Source organism: Dermacentor albipictus, chromosome 1 (assembly GCF_038994185.2).
Source record: "Dermacentor albipictus isolate Rhodes 1998 colony chromosome 1, USDA_Dalb.pri_finalv2, whole genome shotgun sequence".
Lineage (NCBI taxonomy): Eukaryota > Metazoa > Arthropoda > Arachnida > Ixodida > Ixodidae > Dermacentor > Dermacentor albipictus.
Window position 1 is genome coordinate 474,225,178 of NC_091821.1, and position 27,443 is coordinate 474,252,620.

The following is a 27,443-nucleotide window of genomic DNA, read 5'->3' on the forward strand; positions in this document are numbered from 1 at the left end:
GCGAATGGAGAAATCGAGAACCTGGAAGCATGGGTTAAGGCGCTCAAGCAGGATGTAAAGAGTACCACGGAAGAGGTTCCGAGGGAGGAGGGGGGCTTTACGACGGACTCTACTTGTGGGAAGCGCATGCGAGTCTCCTGAGGAGATGAAGGAAACAAAATCGTAATGGGGTCCTTCGAAGGAGGATGGTCAAGCTACAACGAGAAATCGAAACTTACACTTTGGACTTGCAGTGCAAGCAGTGGGGACAGATTTGTGATCAGATGAGTGGACAATTAGGGTGCAAAAGTACATGGCAGTCGTTGAGGCCCCTTTTGGATCGGCAGCAACTAAGTCGGCGCAAAGGGGACAAATGGCTAGATTAGTCCATCGATATCAAGGCACGATTGGAGGATTTATACTGGTACTCCGGTATCGTTACATACACGGCGGGACAGGCGGTTGCTAGCCGCACTACTCGGTGGAGGAAAATTCGGAACTAGATGAGGACTCCACAGTGGTAGAGGTGTAGTTTGCCATGGGGCAGCTCCGTACTACGTCGGCCGCGGGTCCGCAGGGGGTTACTAATGAACTGCTGAGAAACGTGGATTTCAAGTCAGTGGGGACGCTCACGGACTTGAACAAATATTATGCGGCCAGGGAGATCCCGGTGCAGTGTAAGCCATGCTAGGATTACATTTATTCCTAAGCCAGGGAAGAAGCTCTGTATTGAGAATCTGCGCCCCATCTCGCTCACGTGCTGCGTGGGCAAATTGATGGAACGCGTGGTCCTCAACAGGCTTCAGGCGTATGCAGAGTACAAGGAGTTCCTGCCTGCAACGATGATTGACTTCAGGGCCAATTTGTCCCCACAGGACGTCATGCTACTGCTGAAAAAGGACGTGGTGGATGCTGGGTATTGGACGGGCACCAAGGCTATCTGGGGCTCGACCTAAATAAAGCTTTTGACAATGTTGCCCATGAGGCAATATTGAGGGACCTATCGGATATAGGACCGGGGGATAGGACCTTCCGCTACATAAGATCATTCTTGGAGGGCAGGACTGCTGAGTTTGTGGTCGGAAAATTGAAATCGGATTCCTTCCCGTTGGGGGGCAAAGGGGACACCGCAGGGATCGGTTCTTTCGCCCTTCCTGTTTAACGTCGCCTTAATTAAGATACCGCCCGAGGCTGGAAGAGATATCGGGCCTGAAACACACATTCTATGCGGACGACATTACTCAGTGGTTTGCCAGGGGTAGCGACCGACAGGATACGCTGCAACGCTCAGTGGATCTTGTGGAAGAGCTAGCCGGGGAGGCGGGACTCACGTGCTTTCAGCCCAAGTCCTAACTTTTATGCGAAGCATATTACGAGAGCTCAACCCAGCTCCTCAGGCGCGGCGGTGTCGCCTTCAATACCACGTGACACCGTGACGTCACGACACAGGAGAAACGGGGCTCCAACTCGCGCCGTCGCTCGCGGCGTCGCCCCCCGCATCGGACGCGGTGAGCGTCGAGCAACGCAGCGTTCGGCGCGACAACGAAATGTGCGCCTGAGCAAGCGCCGCACGCCTGAGCCGACGCCGACGACACCGGCTTTTCTGCGACACGAGCTCCTTAACGCTGTCGCGTTAAAATAAAGGCTAGTATGCTTCGCATCCTGGGCTTAACCTTAGCTAAGCCACAGCGAGTTTTTTTGTGGTTAGGGACAAACCAAGAGGACTACATGCGTGGCACTATGTTCCACGTACCTCCACTTGAGGTGAAGTTGGGGGGTATGCCTGTCACTGAGGCCCAAACGATTAGGATACTAGGTCTGTATCTGCAGAGTAACAGGAGGAATAGGGAGGCCTTGGACAGGCTTAAGAATACGGCCAACGCTACCGTAAGACTACTCAGGAGAATCGCGCATTGAAAAAGAGGGGCAAGAAAAGGAATTGTGTAAACTAGTACAGGCGTTCGTGCTCAGTAGGATAGTTTATGTGATGCCTTAGTTAAAGTTATAGGCGACGCAAAAAGGCAAGGTGGATGCTATGATTAGTCAGGCGTATAAGGTGGCCCTTTGGCTGCCTAACAATGCGTCTACCGAAAGGCTGCTGAGATTAGGGGCGAACAACACCCTGGAAGAACTACGGGAGGCACACTTCGTGATGCAACTCGTTAGGCTTTCGAAAACGATATCGGGCAGGGACATATTGGAGAGGATCGGCATTGGGGTTGAGGCTCCTGCTGTGGACATGAAAACTCAGGTGCGGCGGGAACTGCACAACACCTTATACATAAAGCCTTTGCCCAAAAATATGCACCCGATACATCATGAGGAACACAGGAAGGCAAGTGCTAGAGCTTCACATGCTAAGTACGGGAAGTACATCGGGGCAGTCTATGTAGACGTCCTAGAGTATAAGGACAAGGACGTATTTGCGATTGCGGTGGTGGACGGGCCGGGACGCTCGATCGCCTCTGGATCGGTCAAAACCCGCTCCTCAGAAACTGCAGAGGAAGCGTCAATAGCGCTAGCTATAACTAATACTGAACCTTACCTAATTCTCAGCGATTCAAAAACATCGATCCGAAATTCGGCGAGGGTCAGAATATCTGTCACGGCGGCACACTCTGAAAATCCTGGGAACGAGGCGGCTCACATAAATGCTCGAGGTTTCGTCAGCCGAGCAGGTGGGCCGGTCGTTCCAGGGAGGTCCACGAGATATAGGCTGGTGTCATTTCACGACATTAAAAACCATCACAATCTAGAGTGGAGGATTTTTCCGCTCCTAGACAAGAAGTTGACTAAGGCACAGGAATGTGTATGGAGAAGGTCGCAGACTTAATAACGCGACAGCGTCAAGAAGCTCGTGTCGCAGAAAAGCCGGTGTCGTCGGCGTTAGCCGTGAGCGAAATGTCCCGGAAGGCAAATAATAAATAAAAACAACTTTCAAGATGGGCTGGGTGGGAATGGAACCAGGGTCTACGGAGTGTGAGACGAAGACGCTACCACTCAGCCATGAGTTCGGTGGTTCAAAGCCAGACAAAAGCGCCTTTGTGAATTCGGTGTTGCCTTAGAAACGTGCCGTAGAAAATTATACTGCGGTGTATATCGGTAATTATGAGCATGTAAATTACAGAAGCCGCAGTTAAACGAGTAGCAAAGTACGTTTCCGCTACATTTCTTCGGCGCTTGGCGCACACGCAGAGCCATCTTGCGGCAAACACAGATGACCCCCTCCTCGCAATGTACGGCGCTGAACCGACAGGTGGCGCGCCATTCGCCCGCTTCTCCCCTTCGTCTCGTTCGTTTGAGCGCATTGGGGCCATGCGGGGACCGGTGCCAGGATGCCCCAATACCATTGCGTTTAATAAGTTTTCTCCCTCTCTCCCCTTCCAACTTCCAGCGTGCGTCACTAGAACTCTTGTGTTTAGGCGACGCGGCTCCTCGTTCCGCTCACAGCGCGATTCCTAGGTGCAGCGTCCGATGCGGGACGCCTCTGACGTGATCGCTGCGCCGTAGCGCGTGTGGTGGGAAAGCGTCCCCTGCGATGTGTGCCGTGCTGCTGGCGAGGAGTCATGCGTCTGCATGGTGCTCCTGGAACAAATAATTCGAAAAAAGTTGTGCTGTGGGCTTAGAAGTGTTGTATAGGAAAACTATGTCTTTGTGGGACTCAAGAGCGTGCCGAGCGAATGAGTGGGCGATGCGAACGGGGTGCGATAACGCTATTGCGTTCCATTCTTGAAGGCGCAGCTTACGCGTCCTCCAATTATTATTATTATTATTATTATTATTATTATTATTATTATTATTATTATTATTATTATTATTATTATTATTATTTGTTTTGAAAACATATACATTAGACAGTAAAACGAAAGCGAGGAGCAGGCTGGGAACCGCCACCGGAAGGGGCACAACCCCTGCCTAATCTTCAGAGAAGAGAGGGAGACAAAAAATTGAAATGGCAAGACAAGAAGGAGAGGAGGGAGAGGAAAGAAAGAGCAAGATGACAGATGTCAAAGAATTAGGCACAACACACACAGTACAGGTCACACACAGTAGGACCGGTCACTGCAGGTCACGCCACTAAAGCATGTCGAAATAGAAGAAACAGCGCTTGAGGTGCCGTCACCCGAAAACAGAAATAGGGTGCAAACGTGAATCGAAGTTAGTTTCTTCTAGAAAAGTAAGAAGAGCCCGATGCGCCTGACCGCAATCACTGGGGTACAAGCATTCGTTGTGTGTCGAACACCGCAGGCCAAGCAGGTGATAGTCCCTCACTACAGAAAGGGAGAGAGAGAAAAAACATTTACTGCGTTTTGTTTGAAGCTATCGCGTAGCGACAGCTTCAAACCAGACAGCTTCAACAGACAGCTACGTGATAGATTCAAACCAGAGGCTTGCGCTGCGCAATGTAAGCGGAACGCATTCCAATACCAGGTGCTGAAATGTCTCGCAGCAACCGCAAGACGTACACGATGGACTGGCCATACGTCCTTGTCTGTATAGACACAGCCAGCCCTTAGCTTGAGTAGTTGCGCTCTAGATCGACGAGGCAAGTCTCAACCGCGGACACGACGCAGGAACGTTCTATTTACGACGCGTTGGTCTGGATGCTGCTTGAGTATGAGTCGACGAATCAGCAGACGAGCGTCATCAAGCTTGCATAAAATTTCAGGGCAGACACAGCTATGAGCGCAAGTTGAAGCAAGCTGATCAGCCTTTTCATTTCCGGCGATCTCTGCGTGTGAAGGTATCCATTGAGCAACGAGAGATACCCCATGTGATGCAATTTTGTTAGCAGAACTGGTAATGCTGCGCACAACAGTACAATCAATCTGACCGCGCTGTAATCTGCTAAGGTCAGCGCGGGAGTCCATAACGGTGGCAAAATTCGACGCCGTTAACTCTTTTTGCACGTATTTCAGAGCAATAATCTGATGTAACTGATGCGCTTCAGGGAGTAATGAAACTGATTGTGCGTCACGAGGTAATCAACGCATCAGTCGGAGGTCAACGCGATGACCTCGTTCAAGTTGGGACATCAAACTAAGGGCACGTTCAGGACTACACTAACTAGTAATAATAATAATAATAATAATAATAATAAATGATCCATGTCAGGCGCATAGAAGCTAAGTCAGCACAGTGTACTACTTCGTCTTGACCGCTCTTTATGATTCCTTGTTGCGACATTTTTATGCTATATAGACAAGCTATAGCTGTTTCACTATGTAGGATTACCAGTTATTTGTTACGTCATCAGACAAATATGTGCAGACAGTACGCTATATACATTTGATTACTTGAGTAACTTTGATTATTTATCCAAATACATAAGCGCTCACCGGTGCTACCTGTGCTACCTGAGCTCCCCGAAGGTATACGGCTATAAGTAATTCTGAAATGGTTCCCAACATAGATGTCGCGTAACAACATTGCCATTCTGCTCGTGTGCTGTTCTCATTTACTGTTAGTTCATGATTTCTTGTGCATAGTTAGCTGCAGTTGGGGCATAACGCTATTCCTGTTAGGCTCGACCCTTATGTACGGCGGCGAATGAATGTGACACAACTAATGCGGCTTTCGTTTTCATTTCTTTATCTTGCTATGCTTAAACACATTATTACATCCAAACAAAATAGGCTCACCATCACTGTCAAGACCAGGGACTGAGAAGAATTCCAACAGCGACACACGGACTAAGAGAAGAGCCTTTATGGAATAAAGTTCACCTCTCTTCTGCTATGTAATCGACCTAATACGACAACGGAAATGCCGCTTATATAAACCAAGCAGACCCCCCTATAATGCTGGCAATTACAATGCAGTTCTCTTAGTAGCGGTCATTACGTTTCGTAGTCGGTAAGTGAGGGCATTAACGGTTACAACCATTTCGTGAGTCCCATCAGTAACGGTTAATACTTCTAAATGCGAAGCATTTCTTGGCGAACATTTGCCACTTTGACGGTATCTATCTATCTAGTCGCCTAAGTCTTGGTGCTCTGATGGCCGTTTCGTCAACTTGGTACATACCAAAATTGGCATAGCATGACAAGAGTGTATGGCGAACATAAATGATAGGTCATGACAGGAATGCCATGACATATTCGTGTCATGTAGGTCATGGAGTAGCCGCTTACGCCTTGGTATGTACCAAAACTGGCATAGTAGGACAAGAGTGTATGACGAACATAAATGATAGGTTATGACAGGAATGTCATGGCATAGTTGTGTCGTGTAGGTCACGAAACCACCGCCTACGTGTTGCCGGCTGTTTCATAATGAGTCGTGACATGAACGTCGCGACATATGAGTGTCACGTAGGTCATGAAACAACTGCCTACGTCTTGGTGCTCCCATGGTCGCTTCGTTAATTTGGCAGGCTCCCCGCACACCACTCTGCATAACATCGATTCCCACAGGGCGTTATATCTGCGGGCTATATTTCTTTTTCTTTTTTTTCCTAGCTGGTAACGTTACTACTTGCAAGTTACTACACAAGAAGTCACTACTGTGGCAAACTGTTGCTATCTTAGAGTTAATAATCACAACGACAATACCATCATCGTGGTTGTGTCGACTCCGTGTCTTTATATATTCATGAGCAAATGAACACTGCATGTGTGACGGGTTGCTCCCCTTGATTCTGAATAAGAAACATTGTATCTATAATTACATATAGCTGTTCTATCTATGGTTACCTGCATTAGTTGCTCTGCAGATGACTTCATAAAGAACGTCCAAATGAGACAGAGGCGCACAGAAAGAGGACACTTGAAGTGCTCGAACAAGGCATGTCTCTGAAGTCACCATTTCGACGTAACTACAAGAGAACTGGCTCCAGCAACACCACGTTTGATCACAAGGATCCAAAATGTGTTTCAGTCTGTTGTTATTATTATTATCAGCTTTCTTTTCTGATGGCGTCCTCTTATCAAAGTTTTCAATGGAAGAGACGAGTTGCTATCGTTCTTGCGCGTACGCGAGCAAACGCAAAATATGTGATCTACAAGCTACTGGGCTAGACTCACGGCTTTAGAGATGCCACAAGGTCGTGAACTTGAGTATACGCAACTCCTCCTCTGTCATCCTCGTTCATCAGCCATTTTTCCTCCCCGTCCCTTCCCCCAGTGCTGAGTAGCAGGCCAGAGCAAGCTATAGCTCTGGTCGACCTCTCTGCCTTTCTGTAGATAACGTTTCTCTCTCTCTCTCTCCCTCTCTCCATTTTTTTTTTGTGCCTGTGTGTCCACAAATGCGACAATGTGAGTTCGTCAGAGTACTTCGCAAGTATGCAGACAATGAAAAGCAAATCTAACTTACCGCGGCGAGCTGCGTATGGCATCTATAGAGAACGATTTCCCGAAGTGTCAGTCAAGGAAGATCCCGAGTTCGTGGGCGGCGGTGTCTCGAACTTATGCGATAATTAACGCTATACAGTTCTCGCGTGCCGACCGCTCCGTCAGCAGTCCAAAGAATTGCTTGCGGTCGGGTCTGTCTATTCTGCGCGCACACAGCCGACCACTTAGCGGCGAACCCACCATTTCCCCCCCGCCCTCCGAGCTTTTTTCCCACAGCACACGCTCGGCACGTGGCCGACTGCGGCGACAAACCGCGAGCGTCGTGGCTGCCGCCGATTGCGGTCCCATTAGCGGCCCGAAAGCGTCACGACGAACCCCCGGCTGACAGCGGGGAACACGAGTGCGCGGCCGGCCGTCGCCCACTTAGCGGCGCAACGAACCGGTGCAGTCCCACACCGACTCGCGCCAGTGGCGGCCAAAGGCAAAACAACGACCGCTTGGTGCGCTACAGTCAATTCGGCCGCTGGGCTCTATGGGAGTGTCCGCTCTTGTTGAAATTTCTTTTGTCTATGGGCAAAACGCCGTCGGACGCGCTTCTACCTCGTAGCGTTCTGACAAATGGCACCGGCCGCCCCGCAAAGTTCCGGGCTGCGCTGGGAGCGACGACGCCGGCGTTATGTACGACACGTCCCCTTCGTCCACTTGCAGGCGCCGGTTAGCTCGGCCTATACCCCCCGCAGTGTTTTATGTACAGGATGTCCCAACTATCATGCACCAAGATTTAGAAAATGTGCAAATGCGACGCAGCTGGACGGAACAAAGGTGTGTTGTTGTTTGCCGTCGGTTAGAGATACTCGGATTATTTTTCAGCGTTTCGCCTAAATGTGTAATTAGCTTTAATTAGTTAATCAAGTTCTCAAACATTTTAATTAGAAGAAAAGTGCCAACGAGAAAATTGTATAGCCACATGAAAAAATCGTTATAGAGCTTTCTGTTGTTCAATACGTGCTACGTAAAAGTGTTTCTTTCCGAGCGTGAAAGAAGGCCGCGAATACGCGCAAAGTGCCTCGAGTGGCCAGTCGAGCGGCAGTCTTGCCTGTACTCGCGGTCTTCTTTCACGCCCGGGAAAGCAGGGGCCTCGGCTCTGCTTAAGCCACTTAGCCATACTTTTCATGAAAGTTCATCTTCTTTCATGTGTGTTGTGCAGTGTACCGTGCGTTGGGTGCACCTTGGTGAAACCCAAGTGGTAAAACTTCGCCCGGAGCTCTCACTCCACTACGGCGTCTCTCGCAGCACCCTGTGGAGCGTCGGGGTTCTAAACCCCACAATTTAACTGCGAGCAGTGAGATAAGTTCGCGAAGCGTTTGTAGCGTTGCCTGCGATGTCTGAAACTACGTACATACGCAATTTGCCCGAAATATTGGTAATTTAATATCAGTACTGTTATGGCATCAGGCTTATTGCATACACCAACCGGAGTGAATTGCAGAAGCCAATAATATATATATATATATATATATAAATATTATGGGGTTTTACGTGCCAAAACCACTTTCTGATTATGAGGCACGCCGTAGTGGGGGACTCCGGAAATTTGGACCACCTGGGGTTCTTTAACGTGCACCTAAATCTAAGTACACGGGCGTTTCCGCATTTCGCCCCCCATCGAAATGCGGCCGCCGTGGCCAAGCCAATAATATGCAACTTTGGCGTAAGGTGTTAGGAGGTGCACCTGCTGCATGACGCCTGCCGATCAAGTTAGGTATACATTCCGCAGTAAACTGTAACAACACCGACACAGTGTATATTAAGAGGCCGTATTCGTTTTGTGCAGGGACCATGGGCTGGGACACGAAGTAAATTTACATTATTTACAGGAGTTGAACAGTTAACTTTAGGAATCACTCGGTGACAGACTCCGTCTTGACAGACTTTGCCTTGTATCTGTCGCAGTGATGCGCGTATTCGCCTGCTCCCTCACTTGTTCACTCTGGCTTTTAGAGGACGAGGAAATATTCAACAGAGGGATGCGTTCAGGCCTAACGTTCAATGTCTGTAAAATCCCGATAAAGGTCTGCACTAAAGTTTTTCACGGAGCAAGAAATCTTTTCAGGTGTTCATGTCATCACATTCCGTGGTGCTGTCCCCCAAAGACGCAGCTGATTCGCCAGATATCATCGCGAAGGCAATTGAAGAACGCTTTTCTTCGCAGTGTAGAAGCTTTATTAGGTTTAAAAGTTGGGCATCAAAATATGTGTTATTTACCATGACGAAATTATCCGTTGTGATCTCAACTGCATTTTGATTGGCTCCTGGTGCAGACCATATTACAATTGCCGCGATTAAACTATTGTTTAACTCAATCCAAAACGAGCTTTTTACTTTGTCAACTGCTTACTACAATATACTTGTCTTCCGAGCTCTTGAAAGATTGCAAGAATCGTGTTTTTACTTTAAAGTCAAAAGCTCGTATATGTTCTATAGGGTATAACATTAGACTATTTCGCTTGCTTCTAATCTTATTAAAATAATTGGCAAAGAATCCACATGTTCGGCTCAATGAATTTACTTCCCATAATACTCTCTGCTCAATGCAGAGAGTATTATTACATTCTGTAATAATACTCTCTGCTCGATGCAGAGAGTATTATTACAGAATGTTCGATATGGTCGGGTCATGTTGATCTAGAAAGCAGCATTAGACTTTCGGGACTGTCAGGAGTCATCTCAGCATTAGCAACTTCAGATATTTCAAAGCACTACGACAGTGTCCACCATGGCACTCTAACTTGTAGATTATCAGTCTTTGTTGTTACAGACTATATTGTACCCTCCAACATGTGTTCCTTTTCAGAAGAGCACATATAAACAGACGAGAGGCGTGCCACAGGGACCAGTCATTTCTCCGCTTTTGTTTAATATATAGCTATCTTGTAGCCCAGTTTCTCAGGATGTTCAAGTCTATCGCTATGCCAATGACACAACTATTTCATCTTCATTACGGGGCATCAGTACCTTTATCAAATTTTAAAATCTTACTTGTCTAAGCTAGAGTCTTGGCTTGACGTACGGTCTTACTGTCCTAAATTTATCGAACGCTCGTTACTTCATTTTGCTTTGTCAATTAAGTCCCGTCCTTGTTTCTCTTCATTATCGAATTGAGTAGACACCGCACGTTACCTGTTTAAAGTAATCAGGGATTACATATGACGGTAAGTCAAACCAGCAGCAGCAGATCGAGGCAACTGCTCGTAAGCAAGAACGTGCGATGCGGTTGTTGCGCAGCAACCAAACTACATATGTGTGTAAAATACATTACATACTGACCATCTATTAACTTCACGTGCACCCCATTCTTGAATTCGGCTGTGTTACTTTTTCAGAATGCGCAGCTTACAAACTCCGGCCTCTAATATTAGTTTAAAGGTAAGCTTTGCGTCTGTACCTCTGGCTGCCGAGCTTTGTGGCTAATAATGTGCTTTGTCTAGAGGCTCGAATTATTTCGCGTGATTCCAGATTTGTGCAGTCTAGTCTCCCGACTTTTCTGTAGCTCTACGATGCACCTATGTTCCGTTAGCAATCCGTTTTCATCACTTCTCCATTTGCTTTTTTTTTTTCAGAACATATTGGGGGCATTATCAATGTCATCATTTTATTTTTGTCCAGGCACTGATACCAAAATTTAAAATTAGTCTGCCGTGCCTAATTTTTCCAAGTGTTAAGTGGAGGTTCTGATGACATTCCTCCAAAACATGCAAAATTTCTATCTGTTCTTATACTTGAAGGTCTCTTTCAAGGTCATCTCGGTTAATTTCTTTCTCAAGTTTTTATATCTGCTGACGAAACTGAAAGTTTAGAGAAGGCCGGACTCGGCATATTTTCCCACTCAACTTAACTGATCTTTTGCTTTTCGTCTGCCTAATTATACCTATATATTTGCCGCAGAATTTCGGGCAATTATCCATGCCATCAGAAAATTGAGGGGTCTGAAATCTAAAGTAATAAATGTTTCAGATACGCTTTCAGCCTGTACACATTTATCTCCCAATAGACGATCGCACCTGCTCAGTATATTTTCGACATTTTTACCGGACACTTTCCCTGATGTCCGCTTTGTCCCGGTCGCCGGACACAGTAGAGTTTTCCTAAGTGTGACCGCCGACTCGCTCGCATCGTCGTCACTAAATGGCCCGGCTTTAAGTGTTGTTCCTATTTCTTTTTTTTACAACAGGAACTACATTTAAGCGCGTTTAATTTCTAAATTGTAATGGATATCATCCCTAATTTTGACTGATGATTTCCGACATCTGAAATTTCTGCAGAACGCGACCAATCGCTTGTCACGACAATGCGAGGTGACATCATCAAGCTTCCGTTGTGGAGTTCTCAGCCTAAATTTCTACCTCAATAGATCTCATTTAGCTATAACTAACCTCTGCTGTGATTGCAACGAACCAGAGACTATTGGCCATTTCTTTCTTTGCTGCCGCCGCATCTCCTCTCTACGCAGAAGGTTTCTCATGTTTCCAAATCGTAATCTGGGCTTCGCACTTACAACATCTAACCTGTTGTCTTTTGGTGCCTGTCAATTAGATACAAGTCACTGGTTTATTACCACTGCTCTGCATGAGTTGATTCAAGCGTCCGGAAGATTACACTGCTAGGGTAGTGAGTGTGGCATAACTTGCGTTATTTCCTGCTCGCTGTTACGAATAAGCCGTACCAACCTTTTGTTATGCGTCAGTGGCCTAATGTTTCGTTTTTGACTGGTTGACTTTTGGCCCTTTTTGTGCTTCATCGGGTGCGCTTTTCATTACTCCTGCGCGGCCAATTCCCCTCGCGGGTATGAGTTATATGTGGAGTTTACAACAACAACAACAACAACAACAACAACAACGAACAAAAGATCCGAACCCGCGCGGATCGTTCCTATAGTACTATAGAGAGCGCGATTTACATTTAAAAAAAAATGAATATGCTACTTATATAGCAGCTTCCGCGTTTACAGTGTAGTTTTCATAACGATCCGCTAAAACCACTCCATCGTGGTATTATCGGGGTAGAAGAGTTGCCGTGCTTTATGATTCCCAATAAAACGCACGCAGCGAGCAATTGGAGAGCATATAAATGCCGCAACCCTCTCGTATCCTAAATGAACGAGACTACGACCGACAGACGCAGCATCAAGCTCAGTCAGTAAGCTCAATCGCATCTCACTTTTCCGAGCAAGCGTACAAACTGAAGTTGCCGCGCGGCGTCGTCACAGGATCGATCGAGTCAGGGATTGTTTAATGCGGCATGAAGAGGGCCCGAACTCACGCAGCAGGAGCAGCAGCAGTCCCCCAGAGGCCACTTCACCTGGCGTGGCACCCTAACGAGCGTTCGTCTACTCTCCCGTGGGCTGGAAACGTCTGCTCGTTCACTTTCTCCTACACGGCTGCCTTCGTAGGAATCGCGACTCATTTCTGCAGTTAGGTGTCCCTTCTGTAGCCAGCCGCCATAACGCTTCAGTGGGAGCACCGTTAGGTTAGGTTCGGCGACCGCAGGCCAGACGCAGCGAAGCGAATAGGCGGAAGTGGCATTCTTTTTACGCGCCATTAGTGACATTCTGCGCGGTCGGCTCCTATCACGACTCGGTTGCTCACGCTCGCGGATGCCCAGGCACGATGGGCCTGCAATGGGCCGCCGCGCCGTGTGCTCACCGGGGCCGTGGGTTCTTTTTTTTTTTTAGATGTTGCCCCCACAGGATTTCTCCAAGTGTGCGTGGTGTTCGAACATTTAAACCTCGGCTTCTAGCACCTTAGCACATATTTTATCCTTACAGCAAGTCTCTCAGCGAAGTGCGTCCGTGCGTCCAATCCTCAATGAGCGGCACGCGCGCTGTCGAGCCGCCGCTGTGTTTAGTGCCTGTGGCGTCACTCTGTTGCACTCGAGGTCACGGGTTCGATTCCGGCCGTGGCGGCCGCATTTTTGATGGGTGGGGGCGAAATGAAAAAAAAATAAAAAGAAGAAAGAGAGCGCTCGAGCACTTATAGTTAGATGCACGTTAAGATACCGCATGTGGGCAATATTATTTGAAAGCCCCCCAACACGGCATGAGTCATAACGATATCGTAGTTGTGGTACGTAAAACCCAAGAACTGAACTTTTTAATCGACATGCACCGTCGCTATAGAAGACATTAATCATCATCAGCCTTTCTTTTTCTGCCTGCTTCAGGACAAAGACCTCTCCCACCGATCTCCAGTTACCCCGTCCTGCGCTAGCTGATTCCAAATTGTGCCTTCAAATTACCTAATTTGATTCACACCTAATTATCTGCCGTCCGCGATTGCGCTTTCCATTCCTTGGCACCCATTCTGTAGTTCTACTAGAACACCGGTTATCGGCCATGTGGCTAACACGGCATGCCACGCTTCATTTTGATACGCTTGGCTATCTTAGGGTATTTCATGCCCTTTGCGGGATCTCTCTATTCTTTTAATGAATGAATGAATGAATGTTTATTTTATCTTGAATGCAATTTCAAGAAAGGTGCAGGAGCAAAAGGCGCGCAGCGCCTGACAGGCGGCCCTGTCGGGATCTATCTATCTATCTATCTATCTATCTATCTATCTATCTATCTATCTATCTATCTATCTATCTATCTATCTATCTATCTCTCTCTATCTATCACTATATATATCTATCTATCTCTATCTATATCAATCTATATCTATCTATCTATCTATCTATCTATCTATCTATCTATCTATCTATCTATCTATCTATCTATCTATCTATCTATGCTATCTCTATCTATCTATATCTCTATCTATCTATGCGGATTTACGAATAGTCCACGCCATAGCTTCAGCCAGCGGATTTGTTCCCCCACCTCGTCGGCGACGCTGACGAGGAAGAGCTTTAACGGTAGCTTCGCGGCAGCGCGGCTATAACTGCCGTGAAGCACACATTAGGTCGAATTCGGATATAATTCGCACAACGACATTACTGTTAAACAAAACATAAATAAATGAATAAGTAAATTAATTAATTAATTTATTTATTTATTAATAATTTATTTTGGTGAGGGATATATAAACGCACAAAAACGTGGTAAATTTTAACACACGTATAATTGACAGCTTCAGCTTTGACGAACACGTTGCATCGCATAGCTCATAACCAAGACCAGGAAACGACGAATTCGTTTGCACTCGCCTACTGATTTCGCTGTGAATAGTTTTGCATCGGCTCGGTTCTAAACCGCAACTTTAGTGAGCGACTCCGGACAGAACAGCGCTGGTTAGGCGCAACCGCCAAGGCAGGCGCGGCGGTGGGCGGCAAACCTTCGCGGGAAGTCTGCCGCTCTCGGGCGATCGGACCCCGAATCGTTCGCGCTGGATCGACTGAGGGCTGCAAGAGCGACGAGTGTGCCTGCACCGCCGTCGAGCTGAATTTGCGCGACACAGCACGAACTGCCGGCGTCGCGCAGGCGAGTTCGAACTGCACAGCATCGCGGCGACGCACGACGGGGAAACGCGAAACGCTTCCGCGGCTTCAACCGCCATAAAAGTTCAGGTAGACTGAAGCACAACAGAGACAAGGAGCCCGTAAACAAATTTTACCTGCTTCTGGAGTTGTAAGAAATGTTCAACTTGCATTTTTGCCTGACAATATCTAAATAACGGCACTTTGAAAGTAAGCTTATAAACATTACCGCATAAATTTTGCTTTGTCACCAAGATGACGGCACGTGGCGGGGAACTACAGACTATTTCGAATAAAACGTTTTTATGGTCCTCGGCAGATACACTGCGATGTTAGCGCTTTAAAAAAAGGAAAACAGTAGCGCGCGAAAGTCCGCGCAAGACATCTGCAATTTTACAAATTTGTGGTGGCGGTCCAAGATAGCCGCCATGCCAGTCTGTTGATTATACTCCGTTTCATACATCAGGTGCAACGCTGCGGAGGCTAGAGATACTTTTTGCAGTGGCTGCGTTCGCACTTAGAAATAGCTGGGTACTTCTTGACCCGATGTTTGTAAAAATGTTCTTTATATAAGCTGTATTGAATAAAAAAATGGCTGTGGCTTAGCTAAGCTTAAGCCCAGGATGCGAAGCATACTAGCCTTTATTTTAGTTGTTGAACCACTGTTTAGCCTGGTGAACTGCTGTTGCTTGGCTATATTTGGTTCGGCTAGACGAAGAAACAACTCATGCGTTACTCTGCTGATTCCTTTATTTTCAAACCAATAACCGCTACCAATACCGCTATACCGCTGGTATAGCGGTATTGGTAACCTGGTAAAGCGGGAGGAACGGGAGTTAGGCCGCAGTACCATCTGTGCGACCGCAGGCGAGCTGAGACCCGGCTATGTAGCTACGCGGCTGCAAGCGAGCGCACGAGTTGAGCCTCCGCTTTTGCAGCTGTTATGACGTCATATGGTAGCTACGCGGCCGCACGCGGCGCAGCAAGGAAGAGCGTGGTTGTGCGGCTAGTATGCTTCGCATAAAACAACTTGCAAGATGGGCTGGGTTGGAATCGAACCAGGGTCTCCGGAGTGTGAGACGGAGACGTTACCACTGAGCCACGAGTTTTTTTTTTCTTTATTACCTTGATTTCAACACCAATCAAACGCGTACAAAGTAGGTAACTTGGTGCAAATAAATAATATTACATCACTTCGAGAGACTACATATTTAAAGGGCACTCAAAGAGGATATCACAGACACCAGAGTGTCAAGCTCCTGAAACCACTCTGGGGGTTCAATCATGTGCTTGAGGGCATCACGCGTGTATGTAAGACTTTCATTTAGGTGTTACCTCGCAGACCTTTCATCTACGCGGGCATTCCTGACATCCAGACGCGTTTTCCACACGCTGCTCATATACAAAAGCATCATCAAGTCAGCCGGCACTCCCCCTGTGTCTGCAAATGGTAAGAACCGAATACCAAAAGGACTTAACGGCAGGTCTTTCTTCAGAGTCCGTTTGAGAACATCCCACAAGAAAACTGAGTCATGGCAATCCAAAAAGATGTGGTCAATAGTTTCAGGTTTCTTACATATGATGCAGTTAACAGACCATGGAACAAAGAAGCCCTTGCTTTGCAGCCATGGCTTCACAAGGAGAGTGCCCGAATGCAAATTGAAAAAAGAAGGTTTTCGCTGAAGATCTAACCGGCATTTTTATAACGCGTTTCAGCACATTGCGTTCAGGTCCTAAGTTATACATCATACGGTAAACAGGATGCGGCAAGAAAACATCAACCAGATCACTATAAAGTTTCTTACGCGTCACTGAAGTCAAAAATTCAGTCGAAAAATGAGCTTTCAATAAAGAAAAGGACATGACAACTTCCCTCAGAAAGCCTATTGGTGTTCGAGTGCGTTCATTTGTTGATGAGACAACCCACTCAGGCAAAGAAGAACTCGGTCTCACTTGAATAACAGTACGCAGAAATATATCACTTTGGTCCCTTAAGAAAAAGAACCTACTAACAATCTGTTTCAAAAACAAATGTGTTAATCCTAGTCCTCCATTCTTCACCGAATGAAACAAGTTACACCGGCTAGTTCTCTCCCATGTGGATCCCCATATATATACCGCAAACACTCTGTGAAGTTTCTGCACGGAAATCCTTGCGATGCATAACACTTGTAGTACATAATACACCTTTGTAACTAAAAACAAATTGCAAACACTAGCTTTTGAAAACATCGAAAAATTATGCCCGCCCCACCTTTCTGGCTGATCTTTAACTCTTTTTACTTCTTCGATCCAATACGCAGCACTGTCACGATAATGTTGTAATGGCACCCAAAGATATTTTCCAGGGGTAACGCTCCAGTTCATATTGCAAAAATATTCGGGTACCTGTGTCCAGCTGCCGTGCCATAAACCTAGGCACTTAGTCCAGCTGACAACACTTCCAGTTGCGGCGCAAAAAGAAACAACCTCTTTCATAGTGTTATTCACGCTTTCTGTATCACGGCAAAAAAATTGCCACGTCATCTGCATAAGCCAGAACTCTAGTCTCAATTCCTGCGTAGATAAACCCACGAATAGATTGGCTCTTAATTATTTTCAAACAGAAAGGCTCCAAATACAAAGCAAATAAAAGAGGTCACAAACAGCATCCCTGTTTTACTAATGACTCTACTTTTATACTGGCGCCTAATTTCGTATTAATTACTAACTTTGCAGTGCAATCTTTGTACACCATTCTTACTCCATCTGTTATCACTGCACCGGCTTTAACATGTTCTAAGAGCAAAAATATGACATCATGGACGACTCTGTCAAAAGCCTTTTCAAGGTCAATTTGTATCATAGCGACTCTGTCCTCTCTTTCATCGCAGCATTCCAGTATGGTCCTTGCAGTATGTATATTCGAAAAGATCGATCTGCCTTTGATACCGCATGTCTGATGGGGGCCCACAAGTTCTTTTATAACGGTCTGCAATCGTCGCACCAGTACTTTAGTGTAAACCTTATAGTCCGTATTCGTCAAGCTTACTGGTCTGTAGGCTTCAACCGCCATAAGTCGTGCAGGATCTTTTGCTTTAGGAATTAAAATAACGTGCGATGTCCGAAAAGAAGGAGGTGCTTCCTTATTCTCGTACATCTCCCTTATCACGCGATGTAATGCTACAGCTATTTCACTTTTAAAGCTCTTATAGAAAGCCCCTCCCAGACAATCAGGCCCCGGTGATTTGCCGGGACTAGGTTCGTCAATCGCATCCTCAACTTCTGAAAGGCTTATTGGTCTGTCGAGCGCTTCACAGACCTCGTCTGATAATGTTGGCATTAATGGCAAGAAGTCAGTTCTATACCTTTCGATATCACATGTCTTTTTCCCCATCAAACTTTCATAATAAGACTCAAAAGCGTGCTCAATCATTCCAACATCACTAGTGACTTCCCCTTGATAAGTTATTTCTGTTATTTCTTTGGAAACCGCGTATTTCTTCTCGTCACTTATTGCTCGCTTGGTAGGCGTCTCCCCCATTCATAAACTCTGCGCCCTTGCTCTTAATACCGCACCCCTGTACTTTTCTTCATCCATGACTTCAAGTTCAGACTTAACTTCTTTGATTTCTTTCGAAAATAAGCCAGGCGAAGAGCTTTCTGCGCTGAGCATGTATTTTAGCCTAAGGTGTAATTCCTTCTCACGCTCTTTTTCTTTGTGATCGACTACGCATGCTCTTTCAATCGCGGTTAATTTAACGTCTCTTTTGAAGAGTTCCCATTCTGCAATGAAGAACGCTGACGTAGTTATGCTGAGCAAATTTTCGAGCTTTTCTTGAACTGCCTTTTGAAAAACGTCGTCTTGCAAAAGCTTATCATTTAGCTTCCATAAGTCCCAGCTGAATTTCGATGGTTTTTGTTTCTTTCCTATGGTTGACATAACGAGGCAATGATCGCTGAAACTAACATGTAGCACTTGATAACTTGAAAATAACGGTACAAAGGTTAACGGAGCACAAATTCTATCTAGCCTGCCATGACATTGACCTTGATAGTGCGTATACATGGTACGACTTTCGCTTGACAACACATAACCAATGTCTTCGAGCTCTTGTTGCCTTACAATCGAACTTAAAAGCAACGCACTTTTATCACAAACACTAGTCAACTGAGATTTATCTTCTGGAAAGCAAACACAATTAAAATCACCCAGTAATATGACATGTGTTTCACAATTCAAGTACTGCTGAATATCACCAAAAAAAGCTTCCCGCTCCCGTGCTACGTTCGGAGCATAAACACATAAAGCCCTCCAAGGCATCTCTGAGAAAGTAAAATCGCAGAGGACCATTCTACCATCCTCGGATGACGTGACGGCTTCAACTACTGCAATATTGCTACGTAAAAGAATAAGGCAGCCTCCAGACCTACCCGCCGCATGACATACACTTACGGTATATCTAGGGCGAAAAACGTTAACCATTTGCTCCGTGCAATCATCAGTTGCAATTTTTGTTTCTTGAATGGCCAATAAGTCAATATTATTTTCAATAAGAATACGGTTAACTTGGCATTGCCCTCTACGCCCGCTAAGTCCACGCACGTTCAACGTCGCGACACGAAGACCAGTCGAAAAATTAGCTACCATTCACCGGGAGGAGAAAACAAAACCAATTACCACACATCGTCCGTCTCACATCTGCTACGATGACTCGACGGTCTAGGGAGGCGGACCATGGTTATCTGGACTTCATAGCCCAATGACGACGGCCGATGCACATCCTGCCCACAAACCCCAGTCCCCAGACCCCAACAACATTATTTCTGACCCAGGAACGCCTCCGCTAACGCGAAGGCGTCTGGGTTGTAGAACGGCGTTTGGCTGGAACGCCGGGCTTGGGCTTGAACGCCGGTCGGCGTCCCGGGGTAGCTTTCGGAGGAGGCTCGTCATTCCCAGTCTCTTGATCCTTTTCCTCTAGCTCATCCGCCTCTTCGTGAAGCCTCTTAGCAGGTACACTACTTGACGTTGGCATCACGGTGTCGTCAGTCTCATGCTGTTCGCCGGTCGTCACTTCTGTTGATGTGCACGTTTCCTTGGCCTCTTTTACCTCGACCTCTGTTGAGTTAGTTGGTTCCACCGTGTCATCCCATGGGTCGTTCCAGCCATCCGATGGCTTGTCTTCATTTACAGTCGTTGCCTTCTTCAGGGGCGTTAACACCGAGGGCTGGGTCTCTTTCCCTTCGCCTGCGGCTTCCACTGCGTCGACCACGTCCATCAAGTGATCTGTGACATCTTCCTTCAATGCCGGGCCTGTCACTGTGGCATAGGTTCGGACGCACTGGGTCTCGTCGTGGCCGAAACGACGACAAAGCCCACAGCGTGGTACACGGCACTCGCGTCGTATGTGCCCGATGCCACGGCATCGGAGGCAGAGGGGAGCTCTGCCAGGGACGTGCACGAGCGCAACATCTTCCGCCACTCGCAGCTGGTGGGGCAAGTCTTCAGCGGTGACGCCTGCCTTCAGCTTAATAGTGACAGTACGGGTGGTTGACCCTTTGTCAACGCATCCTTGTACCCGCCACCTGTCCCTGGTGATCTCAGTCACCTTTCCAAAAGGCGACAAGGCAGTGCGAACGTCGTCATCAGGTACACCATGAAGGAGCCAGTAGAGCTTGATACGGACGCCTCTGTCACACGGGTCGACGACCACACAGCGGTGGTCCTTGACATCAAACGCGTCTGCAGCAATAATCCTCTTTTTCCCTTCTTCGTCCTTGAAAGTCACCGCCCACAGATGGTTCATTTGATATGCACCCAGCGCAACCACTTCCGGCATGAGAGACAGCCGTGTAAGAGCGTCTCGAAAATGTTCCACTCTGTAGGGCCTCGCCTTAACGTCACCATGCAAAAAAACCGTATGCAGAACGGACGCACCTGCTGGCAGCGTTGGTAAAATCATTTGGTATTCCTGACCTGGTTTTTCAGTTGACCTGATACCGCGGCCCAAAAGGGCCGCTGAAGCCGCTCGCGAAGAGCCCGACATTCCGCGTCCGCTCACCTCGGTGGCTGAAGAGGAAGTGCTGAGCCACGAGTTCGATGCTTCAAAGCGGTACAAAAGCGCCTCTAGTGAATGCGGTGTTGCCTTAGAAACAAGCTGTTTCTAAGGCTCAGGCGTGCGTCGCTTGCTCAGGTGCACATTTCGTTGTCGCGCCGAACGCTGCGTTGCTCGACGCTCACCGCGTCCGATGCGGGGCGCGTAGTCGCTGGGCCGTAGCCCATTGTCTTACACCCCTTGGCGGGTCGACGGGAACGCTGTCGCGTTCCTCTCTTGAAGGCGAAGCTTAAGCGTCCGCTTTGCAGCTGTTATGACGTCATATTGTAGCTACGCGGCCGCGCGCGGCGCAGCAAGGAAGAGCGTGGTTGTGCGGCTAGTATGCTTCGCAGAAAAGAATTTACTCTTAGGAACAAACAAACCATGTGCTCATACGGCTGCTAACACGTTGTTTTAAATCAATTTGCTTTTCTTTGTTTCTTTTCGTTGCCCGTGGCGGCAGCTTTACGTCCACGTTCGCGCTAGCAAACGCCTTCTGGCGCTCAGCGAAGAGTAGATGGGAACGCGCGGAGTGATTAATTTTGGTGACCGAACTTCTTGCGTAGCTTCCACAGCGTTGCACCTGATGTATGAAACGAACTATAGCTGCAGGAATATCACGTGAGGAGCATCCCAGGAAAGGCCGCTTGGTAAACGTCAATTTGACGTTGCGTGACTCTTCGCTGGGATGTCTTCGCAGAGATTTTCAACCATAATGTGTGGTACAACGAGCGGCTCCAATTATACTAATGAGTGGTCATATACAATGGCGCCTGAGAGGCATGTGTATAGCCGCATTTCCCCGTCGTTGGGCGCCATAAAAATATTTTGTGCATAACGCGTACCCGCGGCATTTGCATTGCTCTCAGGGTGGTGTTGGCATTTGTGTTTTGAGCCCCTACTTTTTCGCAAACGCGTTTATTTGAAATAATGTTGCTTGAACATTACCAACCTTCTGCGACTTCTTGCACTTTTAAGTGCTCCGTTAGTATTTTAATCAAGACTAATGACATTTACCATCATCAGAAGCTATGATACCAGCGGCTTTCTCATTTATAAAGCGAAACTTAAGCAAGGCGGCGCCTTGAGATTTCCTCACGCGGTGCGAGTAAGCAGCGAAGTGAACAAGAGATGGCCGTGCCGGCGCTTGCGTCGCGCAAGTGGATACGTGTGGCGCGCACAACGCCATAAGCGTATGTCGGCGACATTCGGCCGTTTCTGAGCCAGGCGAGTCGGGGTGAGTCACTGGCGTTTCACGTGACAGCGATAACGCGGCCTAAAACGTGCACTCATCCCCACTGGTCGGTCGCGTATGCTGTCTCAACGTATAAAACAAGTGCTTTGGCGCCAGTATACGACGTCTCATTGGACCTCTTCGATTATCAGTCCCGGACAGTCCCGGAGTGCTTGGGACTGCTGTCCCGCATCCGAATTTCCCGAACAGCTTCGGAAGCTCCGCCCACCACTCTGATAGCTGTCAGAACCACGTTCGTTTTTCACGGACCGAAAGTCGCGAACTGTCCGCGGACTGTCGCAGCTGTGAGCAGATTTTGGCTCAAACAAGCGCAAGCAGCTAGCAGGCAAGTATTGATGAATGGGCAAGTTAATGCATGATGTGCTTGTCTTGTTTTAGCGCAACTCAGTTCTAGTATGAAGGAAAAAGGACGGGTGACAGGATGAGCGCTAAGTTCCAGCTGGTTTTATTCCATGATCCTATTGCACATTGTATGGGCCGCTCATAGCAGACGTGCTCTTGTGAGATTGTTGTTTCGATTGTTTTTGTCACGTGTGCTGTGAGCGGCCCACATAATGTGCAGTAGTGTCATGGAACAAAATCAGTTGGAAATTAGCGCTCGTCCTGTCACCCGTACTTTTTCCTTCGTACTCGAACTGTGTTGCGCTAAAGCACGACGAGCTAGCAGACAGTTGTCTTAAAACGATGCGCGCGGCGTTTGCCGCCATGTTGTAAAAGATGTCCTGTGCTTCTGCGTGCTTTGCGCGTTCCAGCCGGCAAATGTGGTGCGCTCAGATATCGCGTCTGCTACATCGGTGCTTTGTGTGCCATCATGCGAGCTTTTCAAGATCCCTGTAATTGATTCAGCTTCATAATTCGTGTTATTTACGAGAGAATCACAGCGACGAGGCGCAGATGCTTGCTTTTCTTGACGTGTTTCGCGAGATATGTCGTGCTTGTTAATATATGCGTAGTAAACAGGTGGACTTCGCTTTCCAGGCGAGTGAAACAGGTGTGCGAGGAAGCATGTCATATTGCACGTAGCTATTTCACGCCGGTAGCTGTGGTGGTATACAATGAGAGCTTCGCCGATCGCTGTTCACCTATGTTGATCCCTTCTGTTGGAAATTTTGAGCGTTTGCTTTTTGATGCGCAGGATTAGTAGAAGGTGCACACACACTCGGTCCAAGACAGGTGTAGGCCTTTAGAAGACGATCTCACGAGCTTTGATGATATCAGCAGATACTTTTTGTGTGAACAGCAACGTGACACAACCGCGCTTTTGCTTATTTCCGTGCGGGAATTCCGCTTAAATTTCGGAGACAATGAGCTAGCCTAAATACAGCGGCCAAGGCGCACGAAGAGCGCGACGTAAGCTTCGCGTTGCGAAAACGTTCTATGCGCTCTATGCTGCGATTCCACTATGCAAGCTTTATGGCTGTGTCGGAGACGTCGCCTCTGAGATTGCGCCCTCTCAGAAGCAACGCTAATGAATTCGCTGGAAAACCGAGGGGTGGATTTTTTATAGTCACTTCATAAGGAGCCAACGAACAATGACACCAAGGACAGCATCGGGGAAATTATCTGCAGTTATTAATTGAATTAAATAAATTATAAACAGATGGAAATGGATGTGGACGAAAAAACAAGTCGCCGCAGGTGGAATACGATTTCACTTCTCAATACATGTGCGATGCTCTTACTAATTGAGCTATCACAGCACCTTTTCTCCATCCACTTTCTGGGGTACTATATGTATATCTAGTAGAGTTAACCCTGACTTCATGATTTATATGATATGATATCGCCGAAGTTCCATTTGCCAGGTGAACTACAACGTTTTCCACAAGCGTGTTTAACACATTTACGAAAATACCCTCTCCCTACGTGGGTATTCAATAAGAAAAGATCTCTGCGGTTTTTGAGGGTTGCCACTTCTCCACCACCACCACAGCCATCCCAACCGATGGGCAGAAGCTGTTTAAAACACAAACGGCAAGGCAGGGATGGAAGATGTAAAAAATCATTTAATCGCGCTGATGTTTGGAATGTGTTTCTTGTGACCTGCTTGACGTATGTGCTCCAGCGTTGCACTGCTGTCGCGCTGGTCTTCAAGCAGTGCCCCGTTTTCTTGCTGCTTTCATTAGGAATTTACGTTGCAAGTACATGCAACGAGAGTACATCGATTTCTACCTTTGAACGGGGTGGCCATCAGTCGGCTGCCCTTTTCTGTCGGACATCTTGTTTCGCGATTATTTTTCTTCCGCAAAGTTCAACACCCTTTGATTGGTGAAATCCTCAGCTCTGTCTGGTTCATTACCTTCTGAAGTTAGCTATACCACCGGCTCGCAAAGAAATGCTAGTTGAGTTTGTCGGTTTCCTCAAAGAAATTATTGAAACGTTTCTTAAACGTACGCTTCAGCGTTCAATACACTATACTCAGTGCTTCCGGTAAAGCATTTCCTAGGAGGCTGCCTGTTAAAAATTAAAATCAAATTATGGGGCTTTACGGGTCAAAACCAAGAAATGATAATGAAGCCCAACGAAGAGGGGAACTCCGGATTAATTTTTACCCCCTGGGCTTCTTTAACGTGCACCCGAATGTCCAGCACACGGGCGTTATTACATTTCGCCCGCATTGGAATGCGGCCGCCGCAGCCCGGATTCGTTTCCGCGCCCTCGAGCTTAGCAGCTCAACGTCAAATTCACTACTGCGGATGAGACTGCCTATTCCCAATCCTCCTGTATCGTACACATTAGTTTCAAATGTGGCAATAAGGATGTTAAAGGACGGGTCCATCGAACGTAAATTCCTCCTGGTGTGACAACCTTTTCTTATTTGTTACATTTAGCAACTCTTCTCGTTAAAGGTAGGCTGCGGGAAAGAGGTTTCGTGTCACGTTCGATCAACTGTCGTCTGTGGCAACTGTAGGTTATAGTTTCGTAGATTGAAGAGGTGCGCTGCTCTTGTGGCACAACCCGCAATGGATACATACTAACCTCGAGAGGTTTGAGTGGCGCCCTCTCGCGTCGTTCACGTGTGATGTTGTCAGCTGGGGCACTTCACTGTCGCGCTGGCCGTACCGCGCGTGCGCTCGCAACGTGGATGCTTGACGCAGTTGGTCGACCTTGCCTCGCTCGAGTTTCCAGAACGTTGCGAGGCTGCATGCTTGTAGTACGGCACGCGCGGAGTATTCTGAAACACTATTCGCTGATAAATCGAACGGAGCCGCCGTCGGAACTACGCTTAGTGCACATTGTTACTGGTGCCGGCTTCTAGCCATCGGTCCGTACCATGTTCGTGTACGGCGTGGGCTTCTTGTAAAGACTGTTCCGTGTTTGTGGCTATAGTCGCGTAGAACTTTAGAAAAAAGGGGAGGCCCCACCCAGATGACCGAAGCGCGACAGCCGATTGCCTCCGCGAATAAAATAGTCCCGCTCAAAAAACCGTGCTTCTAAAACCCGTAATTCTCGGTATAAATGCTAACTTTTGTATTTTTATGACTCGTTTGGTAGAGCTCTCGTGATTGGAATGCTACTGCACGTGCCGGTTCACGAGAGAAAAATAACCCCGGACCTTCTACAAAGCTGTGCGTCGTCTGCTTTAAAGCTCCATTGCAAGGGACAAAAGAAGAAAGCAGCTCTGCATGGCTTTTCCGATGGTTTACATGTACACGGCAATTTTACTACTCGTTATCCGAGCTTAAAAAGAATCAGTTGCTATTTAACAAGTACTTAAAAAAACAATGGATTTATCGAAACCGTTAAAAACGTGGGGCGAGAAGACGATCAAGGAACACTTTAAAAACTAGGGAGGATATCGGAGGAGTGAAGCGGCCGATTTACTCTTCAAAGCGTTGTTGTACTGTCGCAAAATGTCGAGTGGAGTGAAATGCATGATTCACTCCGTCATCAAGGAGAGAGTGAAATGGGCTTTTCACTCTGCCCTTCTGGGAGAGAGAAGAATGCCCGCTCTACTCTTGCGGCAATAGAGAACAAAACGTAGCGTAAGCTTCTTCTTCAACTGTAGAAGCAGGGTGTCTACCAAGTTGACATTTCCAAATTCCCTGAGTTCTCCAGGTTTTCCCTGAGCACCTTTGCAAAATTCCTTGAATGAGCCAGAACTTTGTTTTATGTCAAGGCAGGCTGCACACCATGTTGCTCAGTGCTGTCACTCTCTAGTAAGCATGTTGAAACAAAAAAAGATGAGTTAATCCAGTTTGAATAGTACGGAGTAGTATGTATTTTATTTACAAAGAAAACAGAGGGCATATCGAAAAAAATGCAAGACCCATTCCAAATTGTGTCGAACATTTTCAAATACGAATGAAAAGGAGATGCATACATAAGTAACTATTTTTGAATATGAGCTATTTCTGAGCAAGCGAAGAGAATTTGAGCGAGCTTATCGGCATGAGGCCTGAACTTTGTCACGACTAAGATTCTCCCTCTGCAGCTGGATATTCAACCTCAACTATCCTGACATAATCTCACCCCGTACACAACATCTCGGTGTTGGTTTTCACTGCTTTAAAAGAGTTTATTTCGGTTTCGATGAGGGACACCTGCATCTCGGCATCAGCCACAGCTTTGTTTTTTGAGCTGAAGCTCCTTCAAAACGGCTGAGTTTTTGCAGACTACTCAATATCTCTGACAATTCCCAGTTTTACCGTTTGGTAGACACCCTGATTATACTCCATTTAATACGTAGCAGGCTACGCTAGGAAGGCTAGAGAGACGCTTCCTATTGCTTGCGAAAACTAGTGCGTCTCTTATGAACGACACGGCATGCGCCATGTAAATCGACGTAAAATTAAGTTTCATACCTTATACTAAACTACCTCGTGGAATACCGACTAGCCAGATCTCTGACACTGTTCATACATCTACATCTCAAAATGCAGCGCAGTTATTACAAGGAAGGCGCCGCAGATCTAAACCTACTCCCAACGATCGACAGGTTCACCAGCAGGGGACGCCTCACTCAATGCATGGTTGACAGTTGACGCTGCGCACTCTCCCTCGCATCTATTCACGCTAACAAGGGCATCACGCGAGCTCGCATTGAGTGCACATTTTCTTTGATCTAGCGACACCGAGGCTCTGACGTGGACCCTCGCCAGCTCAAGTTGCAATAAAACAATTGTCACCACGAGACCCGGACGTTGGTTTTGCAAGGGCAATCGATCGGCTTCCCTGTAATTGCAAAATATCGACGTCTACCCATCAAACACGCGACGCAGCCTTGCTGCTGCCTCGGCTCGACCGCTGCAGCAGCAACGTTTAATGGGAAGCGTCGACTGTTATGTGGTGGCCGACGGGAGTAAATGAAGGCAGCAGCGTTCGCAACAACCACGCAGCGCTTGTCGCCAGGGCCGAGCGACGACAGCG

At 47.3% G+C, this 27,443-nt stretch overlaps 2 protein-coding genes across 2 annotated transcripts in view; both read right to left on the minus strand.

Annotated features, from left to right (window-relative positions):
- Positions 1 to 27,443, minus strand: part of LOC135908893 (uncharacterized) — a 517,064-nt gene that overhangs the window by 474,863 nt on the left and 14,758 nt on the right. The gene's annotated exons all lie outside the window — the stretch shown is intronic.
- LOC135908883 (uncharacterized) lies at positions 19,571 to 20,770 on the minus strand. The gene has a single exon (XM_065440725.1). It carries the CDS (start codon positions 20,768 to 20,770, stop codon positions 19,571 to 19,573), a length of 1,200 nt encoding a protein of 399 aa, XP_065296797.1.

Coding starts and splice junctions, on each gene's coding strand:
- LOC135908883 (XM_065440725.1), bottom strand. CDS start 20,770: ATGTCGGGCTCTTCGCGAGCGGCTTCAGCGGCCCTTTTGGGCCGCGGT.